The sequence below is a fragment of the Ailuropoda melanoleuca genome, chromosome 9 (assembly GCF_002007445.2).
Source record: "Ailuropoda melanoleuca isolate Jingjing chromosome 9, ASM200744v2, whole genome shotgun sequence".
Taxonomy (NCBI): domain Eukaryota; kingdom Metazoa; phylum Chordata; class Mammalia; order Carnivora; family Ursidae; genus Ailuropoda; species Ailuropoda melanoleuca.
The window spans coordinates 75,683,713-75,706,395 of NC_048226.1; the positions used below are offsets into that span (position 1 = coordinate 75,683,713).

General features: G+C 37.1%; 1 protein-coding gene across 1 annotated transcript in view; it reads left to right on the forward strand.

Annotated features, from left to right (window-relative positions):
* PKHD1L1 (PKHD1 like 1) overlaps nt 1-22,683 on the forward strand; it is a 165,871-nt gene that overhangs the window by 90,308 nt on the left and 52,880 nt on the right. Inside the window, exons 51-59 of the mRNA XM_034668487.1 lie at nt 946-1,097; nt 2,005-2,164; nt 3,085-3,256; nt 6,400-6,488; nt 6,838-6,986; nt 8,442-8,571; nt 10,297-10,415; nt 11,097-11,226; nt 19,920-20,093. Coding sequence (XP_034524378.1) covers nt 946-1,097; nt 2,005-2,164; nt 3,085-3,256; nt 6,400-6,488; nt 6,838-6,986; nt 8,442-8,571; nt 10,297-10,415; nt 11,097-11,226; nt 19,920-20,093 — 1,275 coding nt within the window. The remainder of the gene's footprint in view (nt 1-945; nt 1,098-2,004; nt 2,165-3,084; nt 3,257-6,399; nt 6,489-6,837; nt 6,987-8,441; nt 8,572-10,296; nt 10,416-11,096; nt 11,227-19,919; nt 20,094-22,683) is intronic.

Consider the following 22,683-nt stretch of genomic DNA (forward strand, 5'->3'; position numbering starts at 1 on the left):
CTTCTTTGCCTTATTCTCCAAAAAAAAAAAAAAAAGGATGACAGTTTATTTTATGATCTTTCATCTAGCTTCCGACCCCTAAATTTGTAAGGGAAGAGTTTGGAAATTTAACATAAAATTCAATCAGAGGTGAAAAGAGAGAGGGGATGGAGAGGGAAAAAAATAGAATATGGGTAATTAATCATGTCTTCTTTATATTGTAATAAATCTTTTCAAATCTTTAGCTGAAGTTGGCATGTACTCTTTCATGAACAAAGCATTACCAAATGAAGTATTTGTTCCTATAACAAGTAATTTATGTTCCAAGTTTGTCATTCACAAACCTTAGGGTATCATGGCCAGTGTTTATGGTAAGTCTGGCGGTAGCCTAGATTCTTAAGAGCTTTAAATCAAAATTTTCCATAAGTACTTGTTATGCAGACTTTGATTAACTCAACAAATACCGGAGAATCTAATAAAGAATTAGAACTTATATTTGTGTACCCTGTAAATCAAGGATCCTGAATTAATCAATTTAAGTTCTTAAAAGAATAACAACAAAATTCTATTTTAGATCAATGATATTTAAAGAATTGTATTAATAATTTAAGCACTTTTGTCACAGTAGTCATTAATCATCATCATGTTTGAATTTTATCTTTCCCTAAGGAATAAAGACTTCATCTCAATTCAGAATTCCAAGTGAGAAGGCATTTTATGTTTCAGTTAAGTGTAATATGAAACATTGCGGCCTTCAGTAAACAAAGACATTTAGAACAAGTAATGAAAAGCTATTCTGACCTGTTCAGAGATTTCCATTGACTAGGCTAATATTTCACATTTGCACTTGTTCGTAAAAAAAGGAATTTTCTAGAGGTAGAGATTACTGTTATTTGNGTTCGTAAAAAAAGGAATTTTCTAGAGGTAGAGATTACTGTTATTTGTTTGTTTTATATTCTGCTACAGGCACAAGCATTGTTCCCTTTCAGAAGAAACGACTGACTCATATGTCTGGATGGATGGCTCTGATTCCAAATGCAAAGCACATTAACTGGTATTTTAAAGATGTAGATCACATAACCAACATATCCTATACGTCAACATTCTATGGATTTAAGGTAAAGAGCTATAAAATTCATCTTCTAATAATGATGATTGCATTTTATACAAATGCAGCCTACATCCTGTCCTTATACCAGTTGTTAGGCCCAGAATGTGCTTGCCTCACATACTGACCTGTTGAAGTCCTGCACACATTTCACGACCCACCCTAAATCTAAGAAACAAGCTAAAGAAAGAAACCTTATATAGGAATCAGAAGTAAGCAATATCTTTGCCATATTCCCACAATACTAAGCTTGTACCCTGTTATTATTACCATGATAAGAGCTATCATTAATTGAGTGCTTATGATATTCCAGGTACCAGTTACGGGCTTTAGAATTTGTATTTTCAAAATATACCAAACACAGACAATGACAGGCCAAGTCCTGTATGCCCATCACCTAGCTCCATCTGGATCTAACATTCTGTCAATATTTCCTTTTGAGTTTTTTTTTTAAAGAAATAAACATTTTTGATGAAATGGTAGTCCCCTGGATGGCTTACCTTCATCTCATTCCCCACTCTCCACCTCCAGTGGTGACCAATATCCCAAGTTGGGTGTTTTCATTCCCATTCATGTTCTTCGACTTATACTGCATATGTGTAGCCAAAAACAATACCTAGCATTGTTTTAAATGTTTTCAAATATTATAGAAATAAAATATTCTCTAAATACGTGTGTGTGTGTGTGTGTGTTTGTGTGTGTACAGAGAGAGATTTTCATTGCCTTCGGATAGAGTTAGCATTATTGCCATAGACATATAAAATGTTACTAAGCAAAATATGAATGCAAGATGACAAACTGAAACCAAAACTTAAGTCTTAATATAAGGGCTATGTCATCAAACCATGTCATCAAAACTAACATATGTTATGCAGAATATTAACGTTTAAAATTGTATTTGGGGCAAACATTTATAGGAAGAAGACTATGTAATCATATCTCATAACTTCACTCAAAATCCTGATATGTTTAATGTTATTGACATGAGGAATGGCTCTTCAAATCCGTTGAGTTGGAATACTAGCAAGAATGGAGACTGGCACCTTGAAGCAAACACAAGTACTCTATATTATTTGGGTATGTATTCATTAGGCAAAAGTGATTATTTTATTTAATGCTTTGTCTAAAGAAAGAAAAATTACTTAATGGGAAAATATGTTATACAGTGTTCTCTGTATAGTAGGATTCAAGAGATGTTTGCTGAGTCAAAGGATTGGAGACTAAATTTATGTTGAAAAAGGCCTTGAGTTGAATTAAGAACTTTCGTTTTATGTTTGGAGATAACGCCAACACTCTTACAGATGGCCCTAACATTTATTTTACAAAATTAGAGGAAATGAGTACAAAGGAAGCTGTCAAATATTTTGTTTCCATTTTTATTATTTTATTGTTTGGGGGAAATAAAAAATATTTAAGAATACATTTTGAGGGGCGCCTGGGTGGCACAGTGGTTAAGCGTCTGCCTTCGGCTCAGGGCGTGATCCCAGCGTTATGGGATCGAGCCCCACATCAGGCTCTTCTGCTATGAGCCTGCTTCTTCCTCTCCCACTCCCCCTGCTTGTGTTCCCTCTCTCGCTGGCTGTCTCTATCTCTGTCNGTTGAATAAATAAATAAAAAAATCTTTAAAAAAAAAAAAAAGAATACATTTTGAGTTCCAAAATATTTTTTTTGTCAAGACATTTTGACTGTGTGCTTCTCAATAAGACATGTGCTTTTCATCAAAATTTTTTCAGACATATTCCATACATTTGAACTCTACCAAGTTACCTTCTAAAGAATATTTTCAGATTGCCANTTTTGAGTTCCAAAATATTTTTTTTTGTCAAGACATTTTGACTGTGTGCTTCTCAATAAGACATGTGCTTTTCATCAGAATTTTTTCAGACATATTCCATACATTTGAACTCTACCAAGTTACCTTCTAAAGAATATTTTCAGATTGCCATGATTTTATCTATATTTGATCATCATATTAATTTAAATTGTTTCACTTTCAGTGTCAGGAAGAAATGAACTTCAGCAGAGCCAGCCTATTTCTGGGACCCTGGATCCTGATGTGAAAGATGTTATTATTAATTTCCAAGCTTACTGCTGCCTTCTCCAGGACTGCTTTCCTGTACATCCCCCATCGAGAAAACCAATTCCCAGGAAGCGACCGGCCACGTATAAGTATATAGGCCTTTTGTTTATTAATACCTTTGATAGCACTTGACAGAATTCTTTTCACTTGTCATTCTTGGGTGAGAAAATAATGCCCTCATCCTGAACAATGCCTTGTAAGTCATAAAGCACTTTCATACTCATTACTTCAGTTGGGCCTTATAACCACCTGATGAGAAAATTGAAAAACCTCACAAAAAATTACCGGTAATCTTAGACTTGCAGGATGTTGGATATGGACAATTAGACCAACTCCCTTATTACAAGATGAGAAAGCTGAAGTCAGTGACCTTTAGTGAATTAGCCAAGATCACAAAACTTCTTGATGACACTTCCAGAATAGCACTGGAAATGAAGTCTCCTCATTAATCTAATGTTTCTTAGTAGGTGGTGTCTCTTTATCTAGAATAACTGTCATGGTCAAATCTCGTAATGCAACTTACTTAATTTTGTTTCAAATGTTTGATCCCCTAATATATATTAATTCTTACAGTTAAAAATGATTTTTCTATCTTTGAAACTTACATAGCCTTTTACATTTATTTCTCATGTGGGACGTCACTAGCTCTACCCTGTGTTATAGTAATTACCATACATCATGGTACTAGCATGTGATGGTTGGTACTAGTCTTTAAGGCCCTTGAAGATATGATCCTGATTTGATGTATATTTCTGTCCTTAATGGACGAATAATAATCATAAAAATAACGATAGTGATGATAAAAGCGAACATTTAGTGGGCATTTAGGAGCCCGCTATTATGCATCAGGCACAACTCAGTGTTTTTTATTACATGAATTACATTTCAGAATATACAGATATAGCAGTAGCTATTGTACAAAAGAATAACAGTTGAATTTTTTGATATATTAATGCGATCATTAAAAAATATTTGAGCACCTTCTATGGCCCAGGCACTGTGCTAAGCACTGGGAAGTCAATTGTAAACAACACAGATGTGGTCCCAGCCCTCATTACACTCACATTCTATCCAAAGAGACAGATGCCAACACAAGCAAGCAAAGAAACAAAAGAGTAAACTGAAAAAAGAGAACATGAGTGTGAGTTGTGATAAAGGTTATAAGGGGAATGGGCAGGTGGCTGGGACAGAGAGTAGTATGGCAGGGACCTCCTTTGGGCAGGGAGGTTAGGAATAGTCTCTCAAAGGAGGGGACATTCCAGCTGAGACCCAAAGGGTGAGGAAGAGCTGACCATGTGAAGAGTGGGGAAGGAATGTTCTAGGTGCAGGAAGCATCTTGAGCAGAGGCCCTGATATGGAAAAGAGTGTGGCACATCTAAGAACAGAGAGAAAACAGCATGGCTATCCCGCTGAGCAGAGGAGAGTGGCCTGGAAATGGTGTTGGGAACAGGTGGAAATCAGACCATTCAGGTCATGCTGGTAGTTAGTATTAAGAAATAGAAGAAGCTTTTAAATAATTCCAGCTGAGAAGTAATGTACTCTAAATTACATTTTGGAAGGACCACTTTTGATACTCTGTCTGCATTACAGTGGGATGGTGGAGAAAGCAGGAAGGCTTATGAAAAGACTCTAAGAGAGATGCACCATCAGGGTTATTGACCAAAAAGTCCTTATATAGTCTAAGGTAGATAAAATTATTGAAAATTTAATTAATATTTATTATTTACTCACATAACAGATTTAGATTGGTCTAGGCCAGGATGTGATAGAGGAATATGTTGGTATTCTACATGTATATGTCTTAGCATATAGGTTTCTCCCCCCACAGTATGAGTTCTGCTCACAATTGGATTTATTAATTTATATTATACAGATAGCTATCAGTGAAACCAAACAGAAACTTGATCCAGGACAGTTACCTCAAGATTAGCATATAAAGCTCTAGTATGCAATATGCATTTGCTCTGTGTAAGAGGTATTAGGCTTTATTGATCATAACAATGGGCAGGAAGAAGAACAATATATACCATGCATAGTATAGTGCTGTTGGGGATAAGAATGAAAGGCTATTAATCTTGAGAAAAACTAGATAAAATCAGTGATCGAATCCATACAATCCTGGTCAGGTTTTTTAGTTTGAAAGATACAACTACTAAACATAACTTTCTCTGAAATTGCTTCATGAAAAATAATGTATTATTGTAAGTCTAAATTAACTGCTAACCTTTCTTTTAAACCTAATAAAACAAATTTTTATAACAGAATTTTTAACACATTTCTTAGAAATATAACTTAATAATTCAAATGTATAATACAAGTACACTTTAACCAAACTATATATTGACTGTTTCGTAGAATTCCAGAATTAGTATCATGGAATTTTTAAAAATTTTACTAGTTCAGAAGACAACCTCTGATTGTGAATGTTTTCCAGTGGAACATATCATCAACTTTATAATAGTATTGTTTACAACAATGTGCATTGGGGTGGCTTCTGGAAGGTATAGCAATGAAAAGTGGAGACTGCCTCTCCTCCCAAGCACTTTTTATATCTCTTTCAGAAAGTTTAGCCTAACCTTCACTCTGGTTGCAGACCTGCCATTCCTGATCCCAGCCCAGGGGCTTAACCTCGCTGACTCATCCTTCCAATTCAGAGACCATCCTGAGGGGAGGTCTTCACAGAATATAGCGACCATATCCTCTTTCCCCCTTCCCCCACGCAGTAGCACTGTATGTAAGGTCTTTAAATGGACGAAGGATGCAGGGGAGGGGCAGAGAGAGAGAGGGAGAGAGAGATTCTCAAGAAGACTCCCTGCTGAGCACAGAGCCCAAAGTGGGGCTCAGACTCACAACCCCCTGAGATCATGCCCTGAGCCAAAATCAAGGGTGGGATGCTTAACCCTCTGAGCCACCCAGGCGCCCTTCTACCCTGTGAAATCTTATAAGGAAATTAAGTAATTTACATTTTAGCCAAAATTAGGATATCATAATGAGGATTTAGTGGGAGAAAAGGTGATTCAGATTGTAGATGGAAAAGAAGTTTTCTTTGGAGAAAAAAAAAAGCGCTATATGTGTAGTCGTATGTGTTGAGTATGCTACCAGTCGAGCATATGAGCTTGCCTACTTAGCAAAATTATAAATACTCTATCATCCCAAAACAGCTAGTATTAGGAGATGGTCATTAAGTGTATAAAGATAATACTTAATGGAACTATTTCTCTTCTCTTTTCAGCTTATGGTCAAATGATTCTTTCTGGCAGTCATCTCGAGAAAATAATTATACCATACCTCACCCAGGAGCAAATGTGGTTATTCCTGAAGGTAAGTACATAAACATAAACAAAATGCCTCTGTTTGTGTGACATTGAGAGATAGCACAAAGTTAGAATTCCACCTTTATGCAACACACCTTGGGGAAAGAGCAAATGTGAAGAGATGTATTCTAGTATTGTGTCCTGGATACCAGACCTTGCCTTCTGGGTTTTATGTGGATTTAAACATGAATATTAAGGATAATAGATTTTCTGGGAGAGTCAAGGATAAGTCATTGTGTGGAAAAAGGGTTGCAAACTTCAAAACCGGGACTCACTGGTAAAAGTGTCTCTATTTTTATCTGTAAGTTATAGTATGGATTATGTTATATTTCTTATATTAAAGCATTGTTTTATAGGAACATGGGTTGTAGCAGACATAGATATTCCACCAATGGAAAGTCTCGTTATTTGGGGAGTTCTAGAACTGGAAGATAAACACAGTGTGGGAGCTGCAGAATCTTCTTACAGAAAAGTTGTTCTGAATGCTACCTACATATCACTTCAGGTAGGAGGGAGGGTCTTATAATTTATACCTTTATTAGTCAAATTCTAAGATGTTGGAGATTTGTTGAAAAAAATTATAAGAAACATATTCAATTGATGTGACTAAAAAACACAACTGGTTCTAACCCATGAGATGCGAGCCTCATGTAAGTCCAGGATATTTCTGCTGTCCTTCACCTGGTGGCTACACATTCCCTAGGGAGTAATTATGCTACTTTTTACTGCGAAGTTTGCCCATTTTTAATCCTGCATAGAATATTTGTATACTGTTAGGTAAAGCTTAACCTGCAACTTGCTCTAAGAACCAGAGAATTCCAGGAGTTCTAGAAAAAAATAAAAGATTTTAAGTCTTTTCTTTTTTTTTTAGAAAACAGTGTTTCTTAAAATGAATGGACATAGATGGAATTATGAAAACAGGAGAAGACTCTTAGAAATATTTCAGCTGCTTGGAAAACAATCACCTCATTCTCTCATAAACCTCAGATGGTCTTGAACGTGTAACAGTACAATTAGTTGAGTTATTCTGTCAGTCTTTTATTGTTAATTAAAAAGAAGGGCCTAACCAAAAGCCATGAAGCGCTGTTGAAAAGTAGAAGTCTGTAGGGGTGTCTGGGTGGTTCAGTGTGTTAAGTGCCTTCTGCTCAGGTCATGATCCCGGGGTCCTGGGATGGAGCCTGCATCAGGCTCCTGGCTCAGGGGACACTCTGCTTCTCCCTCTCCCTCTACCCCTCCCCCTGCTCTCTCTCCCTCTATCTCAACTAAATTTTAAAAAATGAAAGTGTACTAGCTTTTCTTTGATAAAAATAGGCCTTTACTGCTTTAAAGATATGCAATATTTTGGTATTTAGATGCATGAGCTTTGAGGTAAATTAAAGCGACGACTGAGTCCTTCAGCCTCACTGTCAGTTGGGAATTTGGGTAAGATATTTGACCACTTTAGCATCAGTTTTCTCACCTATCAAATGAGAATAATAACAGCAATCCATGGGTTTAGTGTAAAGGTCAAATGGTATAATGCACGTAAAGCCTTACATATTATGGCTGGCATGGAATCAGCAAGCATTGAGTAATAGCTGTTATTACTAACAATGAGGGCTCCTACTTGGCCACGGCTTGGATGTAAGTGTGAACAGTGTATTTCATATATGTCATATGGTGCTAAAATAAAACGTGATCTGTCCAAATGCCGCAAGTTTAGATGTAAGCAGGTCTCAGCTTTAGGTATAGCACTGGCAATAAGTACCTAGATTCCGACCTTGGAAAAGTCATTTAAGCTACCCATCCCGAAGTGACAAGGTTGAATCAAGGTCACTTCCAGATACAATACTGTTCTTTGTATAACAAATTTCATTCATTTTTACTAGAGGCTACCAGTATCTTCCTAATTCCTTTTTTATGGACGAATTTTTTTTCTGCTCAATTTTTTAAGTATTAACAATTTTCTGCTTCACTGCAGGGAGGTAGATTGATTGGTGGCTGGGAAGATAACCCTTTTAAAGGAGAATTACAGATTATTCTTAGAGGAAATCATTCTACTCCAGAGTGGACTCTTCCAGAAGGACCAAATCAAGGATCAAAGGTCTTAGGTATGTGTTTCCAGATACTGAAAGTATCATATCGGTTTTGAAAATCTATTGTAAAACATATAGCACTAAAATACCTGTTATCAGTTGAAGATGTTATGAAACTTTTACAGACATTTATTTACACTAAAGGGTTATAAAAATAAATTTAAAAATTTTAACTAAATCGTGTTACACTAAAATAGTTATAGATGTGTGTATTTGAAACCAAAATGTAATCCACTGCAAAACTAACATAATTCTCTTTATATGTGTATTATTTCTCCAATCCGGTTTTCTTTATATTTTTCCCTTTATATAAACAAGCATAGTTTTTCATATTATGGTGCCTTTTCCTTAAAAGGTAACTTTTCTGCACATTATTCCACTTACAGTATTAATAATCTGTGGATCAATTGACTCTGCTAACCGTTATCCAACCATACCTGTTGCTGAACTTTAAATTTTCCAGTTGGTTTTGTATGGCTGCACGTATTCCTATCTAAGCCTGGAAAGTAAAGGAACAGAGAGGGTTTATTTGGTCATAATTAGTAACCACATTTATTAACACTGCTGGATATTTATTGAAAAGATACATACAAGCATGTGTTGCAGTTGCTTCCCCATACAGTTTCTAAAACAGTGACAGTAAAGAGGAGCATAAAAAATTATTTAGTCAGCTCTCCACTGGTAAATGTCCCAAGGCAGACATATTCAATCTTGAAAACTATTTGCTTTTGTGAGTTTATTTTTTTAATTTGTTTCAAAAGTAACATTTTTTTTGAAAGATTTTATTTATTTATTCAACAGAGATAGAGACAGCCAGCGAGAGAGGGAACACAAGCAGGGGGAGTGGGAGAGGAAGAAGCAGGCTCAGAGTGGAGGAGCCTGATGTGGGGCTCGATCCCTTAACACCGGGATCACGCCCTGAGCCGAAGGCAGACGCTTAACCACTGTGCCACCCAGGCGCCCCTCAAAAGCAACATTTCAAACAACACAAATAATATCAAGAAAAACTATTAAGGGGGCGCCTGGGTGGCTCAGTTGTTAAAGCGTCTGCCTTTGGCTCAGGGCATGATCCCGGCATTCTGGGATCGAGCCCCATATCAGGCTCCTCCGCTGGACGCCTGCTTCTTCCTCTCCCACTCCCCCTGCTTGTGCTCCCTCTCTCGCTGGCTGTCTCTATCTCTGTCAAATAAATAAATAAGATCTTAAAAAAAAAAAAAAGAAAAACTATTAAGAAAAAATATATGTCTTTCCAATTCTACCCCATCATGAAGAAACTAGTATCTACAGTTAGCAGTTTTTACATGTCAAACTAAAGATATTAAGTTTTCTTTCTCAGTTAACATATTATGGATATCTTTCCAGATCAATATTTCTAGATAAGTGTTCCTTTTTAAAGCATATTACCCTATTGTATTAGTATATTATAATTTAATCCATCATCCTTTTATTGATATACACTAGATTTATTCCAGTTTTCCAATATTTTCAAATATTATCATAGTAGGAATCCTCATTCACATATCCTTGTGCACTCGCTTTAATTTCCATGGGCCAGATTCCTAGAAGGGGGTCAGAGGGCCAAAGTCTTCTTGTATAACCCTGAGCAGATAATCCAAATTCATTCCATTCACTCTAAAATGTCCAATCACTTATTAAAATATTATCAGTGTACTGTTAAATTTTATACTAGCGCCTAACTCAGTACTATGTGGTGAATAAATTGAAGTTTTTCTCCTTCAGGGGTGTTTGGTGAGCTGGATCTTCATGGAATTCCACGTTCAGTATATAAAACTAAGCTCTCAGAAACTGCAGAGGCAGGTTCCAAAGTCCTGTCTTTAATGGATGCTGTGGATTGGCAGGTACGGGAAATAGTATGTGGTGGGAACTGAATACACATAGTGGGTCAACTTAAAAATGTTTCTTTCTTATTCTCATGGACATTGACCTTTTTCATAGGATTAATCGGATGAGAAATGTATATTTTGCATTAGCTTGCACTCAAAAGCTTACCTGATAGCAGGCATTTAAAAATTGATATCACTAAATGTCCTTCAGAATATATAAGGAACATTATTTATATATTAGTTATGAAAGGAAAATATGAAAGTTTTTGAGTAAAAAAAGTTTCCTATGTATGTCTTTCCCACATTTCAGGAATACCAAGTAATAGTTAATTGTGTAAAAAGAGAAATTCTGAGGAAATTTTTTTAAGTGTTAAGAATATTGTACTGACCAGTTTTTAATAAAAATATGAATATATTTGCTTTGATCTATTTAATTTTTTTAAAAGTATCTTGCCTATGATTTTATTTAATGACTGAATTAAGTTTGAGGGAATGCTGAGATAAATCAAAATTTAAGAATTCTTAATATCAAACCCAAGTGTATTTATTTTTAGAGTCCTCAATGTAGTTTGTTCCTTCTGATAATGCCATGTTGCTAATCAGATATGAATTAAATTAGAATTTTTAAGTTATTATTAAGAAATAGAAACCTATTTTAAAAATTGTTCTTGAATTTGGCACTTGAATTTTTGTAAGGAGGGAGAAGAGATTGTGATAACAACTACAAGCTATGATTTCCACCAGACAGAAACTAGAAGTATCATTAAAATCCTGCATGACCAGAAAATTCTCATTCTCAATGATACCCTTTCCTACACTCACCTTGGTAAGTGGCTATTTTTTAACCAAATAGATATGTGATTAAAATGTCTTGAAATATTCACATTTTTAGTGCTCTCCTTTGTAATTACTCAGCAAATATTCAGCAAAGACTACTGTATAGCATCCCATGGGGCAAGGCTAGCACTTTCTGCTTTAAGCAAGCTTCTAGGTGATTTTTTAAAAAGACTTATTTGCTTGTTTATTTATTTATTTATTTGAGAGAGAGAGAGTGAGAGAGCGTGTGAGCACAGGCAGTGGGGTAGGGTGGGTGGGGGTGGCGGGCAGAGGGAGAGGGACAGAGAATCAGAGGATCTCAAGCCAACTCCCCTCTGAGCGGGGAGCCCCACACAGGGTTCGATCTCACGACCCTGAGATCATGACCTGAGCCAAAGTCAAGAGTCAGACGCTTAACCAACTGAGCCACCCAGGCACCCCCTAAGTGATTCTTATGCACACTGAATTTTGAGAACCTTTGTTTCAAGAGCATCTTTGTCCCAAATTAAAAAGTATCGTGGGGGGAATCTAAGATGGTTATTATAAGATTGCTGATTATAATAATTTTTTGATGTAAATAGAAGAAATGCTTTTGATTGCATTTCATGTTATAAATTAAAAAGTATGGGGGGATTTAAGATGGCGATGTAGTACAAGGATCACCTTGTCCCTCGAACACAAGTCATTCTGAATTCCCAAGAAATCATTCTGAATTCCCAAGAAATCATTCTGAGGTCTCAGAAAACAAAGTTCACAGCTAGAAGGAGAGAGGAGGCCACACTGAGGAAGGTAGGAGATGCAGAGACTTGGTTTGTGGGAGAAACAGATCACAGGTGCTGTGTAGGGGAGGAAGCCCTGGTCACAGAGAAAGGCAAGAATATAGCACGGAGGGGCAAGTACAAGGTGAACATTTCCTCAAAACCTTGGCTAGGAAAACAGAGGGGCTGATTTCCATGAGTTTTCTGAGCGGGGGTTTGGGTGCTTGAAGACTGGAGTTTTAAAGGTCATGGGATTGGCTGGGATAGAGCCCTGAGGGCGCTGCTCTGTTCCTGGAGAGAAGGCAGACAGGCAAGCAACAGTGGGGGAAGGGAAGATGACGGAAGGATCTGAGGAATGCCTAAAACATAGAGACTGTTCCCTCTTCTTGGAGCATTTCCATGAGAGGTAGCTTTCAAGGAGATGCCTCTGCATGGACAAAAGAGCAGTAGGCACCATTTCCCTCCCCCGCCCCTCAGCATAGGTTCAGAGGCACGAATACAGCTCAGCCCCAACACGTGCTGCCTAGCCTGCCTGCTCCAAGTCCCACAGCCCTGCCCTCTGGCACAACTACCCTTCTCGGTCAAGCCTGCCTCAGTCCCGGTGCAGTAGACACTCCCCCTGAAGGCCAGCACAGGCCCCTACCCACACCACGTCCACAAAGGCTGGAGTTTAAAAAGTCAGCAGTCTTGGCTGGGATAGAGCCCAGCGGACACTCCTGGAGAGAAGGCAGGCATACTGCCTGGGGGTAGATGGTGTGGAAACAGCTCTCTGAAAAATGGCTGGGACACACAGTGGGAGATTATTCGCTCTTCTGGGAGTGCTTCCCCGAGAGGCAGCATGCACAATGGCTCCTCTCTGGGGACAAAGGAGCTGCCTGGTGCCATTTCCCACTCCCACCCCTCAGCATAAATGCAGTAATGTAGTAAACAGCCCAGCATGGGCACTGGCTGCCTAGCCTGCTTACACCAAGTCCCACACCCCTGCACTCTGCTGGTATGGGCCTTCTTGGTCGAGTGTGTCTTACTCCAATACAGTAGGCCCTTCCCCAGAAGACCATCAGAAACCCCTGCCCACAGCATGTCTCCAGACCAGAGAGGTCTGCAGGGTTTCAGTTCTAGTGGAAGTAGCATCAGATCTCATTTAACAAACAGACCAGAGCACACCTAGTTAAAACTCACCACACTCTGGCCAAGGACCAAACACTATCCACCACAGGCAAGGAGAAACTCTGCAGACAATTGCCTTAAGGATAGAGCAGCCAAAACGCAACAACAGAGTGTACACAGCATACAGTAGAGACATTGCATTAAGTGCCAGGGCCTGGACGCTATATGATCTCTTCTTCATAAAGCCATTACTCCAGGGAGCAGGACATATAACAGGCTTTTCTAACACAGAGAAGAAGGCAGAGATGTAGACAAAATGGCAAGATGGAGGAATTCATCCCACATGAAAGAATAAGATAGGTCATGGCCAGAGATGTAAGGGAAACATGTATAAGTGATGTGCCTGATGGGGAATTTAAAGCAACAACCATAAGGATACTCACTGGGCTTGAGAAAAGAATGGAAGACTTCAGGGAGGCCCTTAAAAGATAAAATAGTAAAAAACAGATAAAATAGTTAAAAAAACAATCAGTCAGAAATGAAAAATGCAAGAACTGAGATTCGAAACAGACTGGATGCTATGAACACAAGGATGGAAGAAGTAGAGGAACAAATAACTGATATAGAAGATAGAAGAATGGAAAACAATGAAGCTGAACAAAAGAGATAAAGAAGAATTATGGATCACGAGAATAGACTTAGGAAACTCAGTGACTCCATCAAATGTACTAACATTCGTATCACGAGTCCCAGAAGAAGAGAGAGAGAGAAAAGGGGGCAGAAAATTTATTTGGAAAATCGTAGCAGAAAACTTCCCAAATCTGGAGAAGGAAACAGATATCCAGATCCATGAGGCACAGAAAATTCCCATCAAAATCAACAAAAGCAGGCCAATACCAAGACATATTATGGTTAAATTTGCAAAATATGTGATAAAGAAAAAAATTCTAAAAGCAGCAAGACCAAAGAAGTCCCTAACTTACAAGGGAGGACCCGTTAAGCTAGCTTCAGATCTCTCAACAGAAACTTAGCAAGCCAGAGGGAGTGGCATGATATATTCAATGTGCTGAATGGGAAAAATCTGCAGCCAAGCATACTCTATCCAGCAAGGCTGTCATCCAGAATAGACGGTGAAATAAAGCGTTTCCCAGACAAACAAAAACTAAAGGAGTTTGTGACAACTAAACCAGACCTGCAAGAAATAGTAAAGGGAACCCTTTGAGTGGAAAGGAAAGACCTAAAGTGTCAAAGATGAGAAAGGAACGTAAAAATCTCCAGAAACAATTACAAAACAAGAAGTAAAATGGCACTGACTACATATCTATCAATAATTACTCTGAATGTAAATGGACTGAAAGTTCCAACCAAAAGACATAGGTTGTCAAAACGGAAAAAAAACAAGACCCATCTATATGCTGCCTGCAAGAGTTTCATTTTAGACCTAAAGACAACTGCAGATTGAAAGTGGGGGGAAGGAGAAATATTTATCATGCAAATTGATGTCAAAAGAAAGCCGGAGTAGTGATATTTATATGGGCAAACTAGATTTTTAAAACAAAGACTGTAACAAGAGATGAAAAAGGGCACTATCACAATAAAAGGGACTACCCAACAAGAAGATATAACAACTGTAAATATTTATGCCCTGAACACAGGAGCACACAAATATATAAAACAATTAATAACAAACATAAAGGAACTCATTGATAATAATACAAGAATAGCAGGGGACTTTAATACCCACTTACAGCAATGGACGGGTCATCTAAGCAGAAAATCAACAAGAAAACAATGGCTTTGAATGACCCCCTAGACCAGATGGACTTAATAGACGTATTCAGAGCATTTCATCCTAAAGCAGCAGAATACACATTATTTTCAAGTGCACATGGAACATTCACCAGAATAGATCACATACTGGGTCACAAATCAGGCCTCAACAAGTACAAAAAGATTGAGATCATACCATGCGTATTTTCTGACCACAAAACTACGAAACTTGAAGTTAGCAACAAGAAATATTTGGAAAGACCATAAATACATGGAGGTTAAGCAACATGCTACTAAACAATAAATAGATGAACTAGGAAATCAAAGAAGAAATTAAAAAATACATGGAAACAAATGAAAATGAAAATACAATGGTCCAAAACCTTTAGAATGCAGCAAAAGCGGCCGTAAGAAGGAAGTATATAGCAATACAGGCCTACGTCAAGGAGCAAGAAAAATCTCAAACAATCTGACATTACACCTAATGAAGGTAGAAAAAGAACAAGAAACAAAGCCTAAACACGGAAGTGGGGAAATAATAAAGATTAGAGCAGAAATAGATGATATAGAAAGTAAAAAAAAAAAACAAAAAAAACCAAAACAAAACAAAAAACCAATAGAACAGATCAATGAAACCAGGAGCTGGTGCTTTGAAAAAATTAATGTATTTGATAAACTCCTAGCCAGACTTATAAAAAAGAAATGAGAAAGGACCCAAATAAATAAAATCACAAACAAGAGGGGAGAAATAACAACCAACACTACAGAAATACAAACAATTATAAGAAAATATTAGGAAAAACTATGCCAACAAATTGGACAACCTAGAAGAAATGGATGAATTCCTGGAAACTTGTAAACTACCAAAACTGAAACAGGCAGAAATAGAAAACTTGAATAGACCAAATAACCAACAAAGAAATTGAATCAGTAATCACAAATCTCCCAACAAACAAAAGTTCAGGGGCAGATGGCATCAAAAGTGAATTTGACCAAACATTTAAAGAAGAATTAATACCTATTCTTCTCAAACTATTCCAAAAAATACAAATAGAAGGAAAACTTCCGAATTCATTCTATTAGGCCAGCCTTATTCTGATACCAAAACCAGACAGACTTCCCTAAAAAAAAGAACTACAGGCCAATATCCCTGATGAACATGGATGTAAAAATTCTCAAAAAATACTATCAAATTGAATCCAACAGTACATTAAAAGAATCATTCACCATAGTCAAGTGGGATTTATTGCTGGGCTGGAAGAGTAATTCAGTATTCACAAATAAATCAATGTGATATACCACATCAATAAAAGAAAAGATAAGAACCATATGATCCTCTCAATAGATGCAGAAAAAACATTTGACAGAGAACAACATCCATTCATGATAAAAGCCCCCAACAAACAGAGGGAACAACAATAAAGGACATATGTGAAAAACTCACGGCTAATATCATCCTCAATGTGGAAAAACTGAGAGCTTTTTCTCTACACTAAGGACAAAACAGGGATGTCCACTTTCACCACTGTTATTTAACATAGCACTGGAAGTCCTAGCCACAGCAATTGGACAACAAAAAGAAATGAAAGTCATCCAAATTGGCAAGGAAGAAGTCAAATTCTCACTATTTGCAGATGACATGATAATCTATATAGAAGAGACAAAAGACTCCGCCAAAAAATTGCTAGAACTGATACATGAATTCAGTAAAGTCACAGGATGCAAAATCAATGTACAGAAATCTGTCTAGGAATAAACCTAACCAAAGAAGTAAAAGATCTGTACTCTGAAAACTATAAAACACTGATGAAAGAAATTGAAGATGACACAAAGAAATGGGAAAACATTCCATCCTCATGGAATGGAAGAACAAATATTGTTAAATATTTGTCTATACTACCCAAGGCAATCCACACATTTAATACAGTCCCTGTCAAAATACCATCAGCATTGTTCACAGAGCTAGAACAAATAATCCTAAATTTTGTATGGAATCACAAAAGACCCTGAATGCCAAAGCAATCTTTAAAAAGAAAACCAAAGCTGTAAGCATCACAATTCCAGACTTCATGCTATTTTACAAAGCTGTAGTCATTAAGACAGTATGGTGCTGGCACAAAAACAGACACATAGGTCAGTGGAATAGAACAGAAAACGCAGAAATGGACCCTCAACTCTATGGTCAACTAATCTTCGACAGAGCATGGAAGAATATCCAATGGAAAAAAGACAGTCTCTTCAACAAATAGTGTTGGGAAAATTGGACGGCCACATGCAGAAGAATGAAACTGGACCATTTACTTACATCATACACTAAAATAAACTCAAAATGAATGAAAGACCTTAAAGTGAGACAGGAGTCCGTCAAAATCCTAGAGAACACAGGCAGCAACCTCTTTGACCTTGGCCACAGTGACTTCTTGCTAGACGCGTCTTCAAAGGCAAGGGAAACTAAAGCAAAAATGAACTATTGGGACTTCATCAAGATAAAAAGCTTTTGTATAGCAAAGGAAACAGTCAACAAAACTAAAAGGCAACCTACAGAATAGGAGAAGATATTTGCAAATGTCTTATCAGATAAACGGCTAATATCCAAAATCTATAAAGAACTTGTCAAACTCAACACCCAAAAAGCAAAGAATCCAGTCAAGAAATAGGCAGAAGACTGAACAGACATTTTCCCAAAGAAGACATACAGGTGGCCAACAGACACATGAAAAAATGCTCAACATCACTTGGCATCCTGAAATACAAATCAAAACAACAATGAGATAGCACATCACACTGGTTAGAATGGCTAAAAGTAACAAGTCAGGAAACAACAGGTGTTGTCGAGGATGTGGAGAAAGGAGAATTCTCACATTGTTGGTAGGAATGCAAACTGGTGCAGCCAGTCTGGAAAACAGTATGGAGGTTCCTCAAAAAATTAAAAATAGAGCTACCCTACGACCCAGCAATTGGACTATTAGGTATTTATCCAAAGGATATGAACATAGTGACTCAAAGGGACACATGCACCCCAATGTTTATAGCAGCAATGTCCACAATAGCCAAACTATTGAAAAAGCCCAGATGTCCATTAACAGATGAATGGTTAGAGAAGATGTGGTGTATATATAGACAATGGAATATTACTCAGCCATCAAAAAGAATGAAATCTTGTTATTTGCAACTACGTGGATGGAACTAGAGGGTATTATGCTAAGCAAAATAAGTCAGAGAAAGATAGATATCATATGATTTCACTCATATGTGGAATTTAAGAAACAAAACAGATGAACCTAGGGGGAGGGAAGGAAAAGTAAGATGAAAACAGGGAGGGAGATAAGCCATAAGAATCTCTTAACTATAGGAAACAAACTGAGGGTTGCTGGAGGGGAGATGGGGGGATGATGTGGTAACCGCGTGATGGGCATTAAGGAGGGCACTTGATAATGAGCACTGGGTGTTATATGCAACTGATGAATCACTAAATTAGCTCTGAAACTAATTATACAATGTATGTTAATTAAATTTAATTAATTAAAATTTAAAAAAAAGTCCCTTCAAAAAATGGTGTTGGGAAAACTGGACAGCAGCATGCAAAAGAATGAAACTAGACCACTTTCTTACACCATACACAAAAATAAATTCAAGGTGGATGGGCACCTGAGTGGTTCAGTTGACTGAGCATCTGACTCTTGATTTCAGCTCAGGTCATGATCTCAGGGTCATGAGACTGAGCCTCAGGTCAGCCTCCACACTCAGTGGAGAGTCTGCTTCTTTCTCTTCTTCCTCTCCTCTGCCCCCCTATCCCAAATAAATAAATCTTTAAAAACTAAACCTAAATCGGTGAAAGCCCTAACCGTGAGATAGGAAACCATTAAAATCCTAGAGGAGAACACAGGCAAAAACCTCTTTGACATTAGTCATAGCAACTTCTTACTAGACACGTCTCTAGAGGCAAGGAAAGAAAAGCAAAAATGAGCTATTGGGACTTCATCAAGATAAAAACCTTCTGCACAGTGAAGGAAACAACAAAACTAAAAGGCAACCTTTGGAATGAGAAGATATTTGCAAATGACATATCTGATAAAGAGTTAGTATTCAAAATCTACAAAGAACTTATCAAACTTAACACCCAAAGAAGACATACAAATGGCCAACAGACACATGAAAAGATGGTCAACATCATTCATCATCAGGGAAATACAAATCAAAACTACGAGATACCACCTCACACTTGTCAGAGTGGCTAAAATTAACAACACAGGGAACAACAGGTGTTGGTGAGGATGTGGAGAAAAGGGAACCCCCTTAACACTGTTAGTGGGAATGCAAACTGGTGTAGCCTCTTTGGAAAACAGTATGGAAATTCCTCAAAAAGTTAAAAATAGAACTATCTCCATGATCCAGCAATTGCTCTACTAGGTATTTACCCAAAGGATTCAAAAATACTAATTCAAAGGGATACCCACCCCAAAGTTTATAACAGCATTATCAACAATAGCCGAATTATGGAAAGAGCCCAAATGTCCATCGGAAAGAATGAAATCTTGCCATTTGCAAGATGGAGCTAGAGAGTATTATGCTAAGCGAAATAAGTCAATCAGAGAAAGATAGATACCATATGATTTCACTCATACATGGAATTTAAGAAACAAAACAAATGAACATGGTGGGGGGAGACATGAAAACCAAAAAAAGACTCTTAACTATAGAGAACAACCTGATGGTTACCAGAGGGGAGGTGGGCATGGGGATGGCTTAAATGGGTGATGGGAATTAAGGATGGCACTTGTGATGAGCACTGGGTGTTGTATGTCAGTGATGAATCACTAAATTCTACACCCAAAACTAATATTACATTGTATGTTTTACTAACTGAAATTTAAGTAAAAACTTGGAAAGAAAAAAAATAAAAATAAAAGATACAGTAATTTCGGTGTGCCATCTGTGTATGTTTAAGCATGCAAATCTAATTAATTCATGCATATTAGAAAGTTATGTGGCCTGTGAATTGCAAAGGAACTAATACACATAGGTATTTTTCATCATTGGTAATAATCTAGCTGTCCTTCTGTTGCAGCTGAAAGATACCATGCTCCTGGAACAGGTCAGAGCTATACTTTAGCGGCTGATGTTGGGATACTGAGTAGGAACATCAAAATACTTGGTGAAGATTATCCAGGTTGGTTCAAGGAATCTTTTGGCGCACGTGTCCTGGTCAGCTCATTCACTCAGAATATGAGGAAATTTAAAGGTTGGTACAAATTTGAAATATAGCATGGTCTCTTCTATGTTTAGTCAATCCTTAATTCACACTTCTTTCTAGGGTCACGTGTTTACAAAGTCAATGAGTACATTTTAAAGATCATACTGGCTTTATTCCATGATTCATCTATCAGGCAGTATCCAATCTAGCAGAGACAAAGGAACTTCAAAGAGCTGTGCAAAATGAAAGACTTTTATAGGCAGAAGAGAACAGGAACACGGGAGGTATACTAGGCGAGAAAGCAAACTGGTTATTGCAAGGTTACTTCCCTTTAGGGGATGGCAGGGGCTAACAGGCACATTAGCTAACTAGCGCTGATCAGGTGATTCCTGCAGGACTGGTTTCAGATTCCATTTCTGGGAGAGGAACTGTAAGTTCAGTCTTGATTTGGTGACGTGGGTTAAGCACAATCAACTCTCAATTTGGGCCAGTTGTCTTGTTTTTAACACAGAAAAATATTCCTTGAGAGGGATATGTAAGCTAACGTGCTACCCTCCAAAAGCAAATCTGTAACATTTTTTCTACTTATTTTATCTTCACAGACAATAAGAATTATCACACTAAGAATGACCTTAGGCAACAGCTAACCCAGCCTCTTACCCAAACGGAATTTGTTTATAAAAAACCGCAATAGACCTGTTATTCTTGTTTGAAGGAAAATTTAAAACATATACAAAATTTGCAAACATAGAGAAATGTATAATGAATCCCAGCGTAGCCATCACTAGTTACCACAATGATCAACTTCGGTCAATCTTGTTTCAACTGTATGACCACCCACTCTCTTTAAGCCCCTGGGCTATTTTGAGCAACTACATGTATTTTTTTATTGAGATATAGTTGACATATAGCATTGTGTAAGTTTAAGGTATACACTGTATTTCTTTTGAAACATTTATATATTGCGATATGGTTACCACTATAGAGTCAGCTCACACCTCTATCATGTCATATAATTATTACATCTTTTTTGTGGCAAGAGCAATTAAGATCTGGTCTCTTAGCAACTTTGAAGTTTATAATGCAGTATTGTTGACTGTAATCACTATGTTGTACATTAGATCTCCAAGTCTTATTTATCCCCTAGTTGCAAGTTTGTACCCTTAAACGTCTTCCTAATTCCCAGCCCCATCCCCACCACCACCCTAGCTCCTGGTAACCACCATTCTACTCTCTACTTTTATGCATTTGGCTTTTTTAGATTCCACATATAAGCATAGTAAGTATTTGTCTTTCTCTGATTTACCTCACTTAGCATAATGCCCTCAAAGTTGATCTATGTTGTAGCAAATGGTAAGAGTTCCTTCTTTTTATGGCTGACTAATATCTCATTGTTCTTATATGCCTCATTTTCTTTATCGATTCATCCACTGGTGGACCCTTAGGTTGCTTCCATATTTGGGTATTGTGAATGAAGGAATCACATATCATTTCATCTAAAAATATTTCAGTATGTAACTTTAAAAGACTTCTTAAAATATATATATAAGTATCAGACATAAGAATGTTAATAATAATTCCTTATCATCAAATGATTAGTCATATTCCCCCAGTGCATTCCTTCCTTCCTACTTTCTATCCTTCTTTCCTTCCTATCGCTTGTGTTCTCTTTGTTCAGAATTCTCTTTTTTCAAAGCTCTTTGTACAAATAAGACTGTGCTGCAATTGGTTGTGAATCTTAATTCTCTGATTCATTTACCTCTCCTTATATTTTATTTATAAAAGAAGGTTGATCATCTCTTCTATAGTATTTCCAGCAGTCTGGAATTCAGTGGTTCATCCCTAGAATGTAAGTTGTTGCTGTGTCGTTTGTATTTTCTATCATAGCTAGCGTAGAACTAAAAAATTGGTCATACTCAGACTCCATTTTTAGGCAAGAAATCATCATAGTTGGTGGTGTATTTTTCCATTAGTAGACATATGATGTCTGAGTATTTCTCCCTTTGTGAAGTTAGCAGCCATTAATGATCATTGCTTGGATCTATTAAATCATGGAGGTTTAAAATAGTGATATTTTAATTCTACCATTCCCTCTAATTTGTAATCTAGGATATTTCTGTAAAGAGAAGCTTCCCCAGTCAACCATTTCACTACCCTGAGAAATAGTTTATAAAGGAAATGTAGGGAAAATGCTTGATTCTTTCCTGTTACTAGTTTTTGAAATAGTGAGTTGGTTCCCAACCATTCTCCAAAAGTGACAGGCATTTTTATCATTTTGTTTGTTATTCGTGTCATTATGAGCTCTGTGGCTTTAAACATATTATATGTTCTATCCATATATGGATTGTAATTGTTAATCTTATTGATATTGGAAATGCCCAAATGGCATTGACAAATGAGAATGCCCCATCACTGACTTCAGAACATTTTCATGTTGATGCCTATGTCCTTTTTTTTATTTTAAGATTTTATTTATTTATTTATTTATTTATTTAATTTTTTTATAATTAATTTTATTTTATTATATTATGTTAATCACCATACAGTACATCCCCTGATTCTGATGTAAAGTTTGATGCTTCATTAGTTGCGTATAACACCCAGTGCACCATGCAATACGTGCCCTCCTTACTACCCA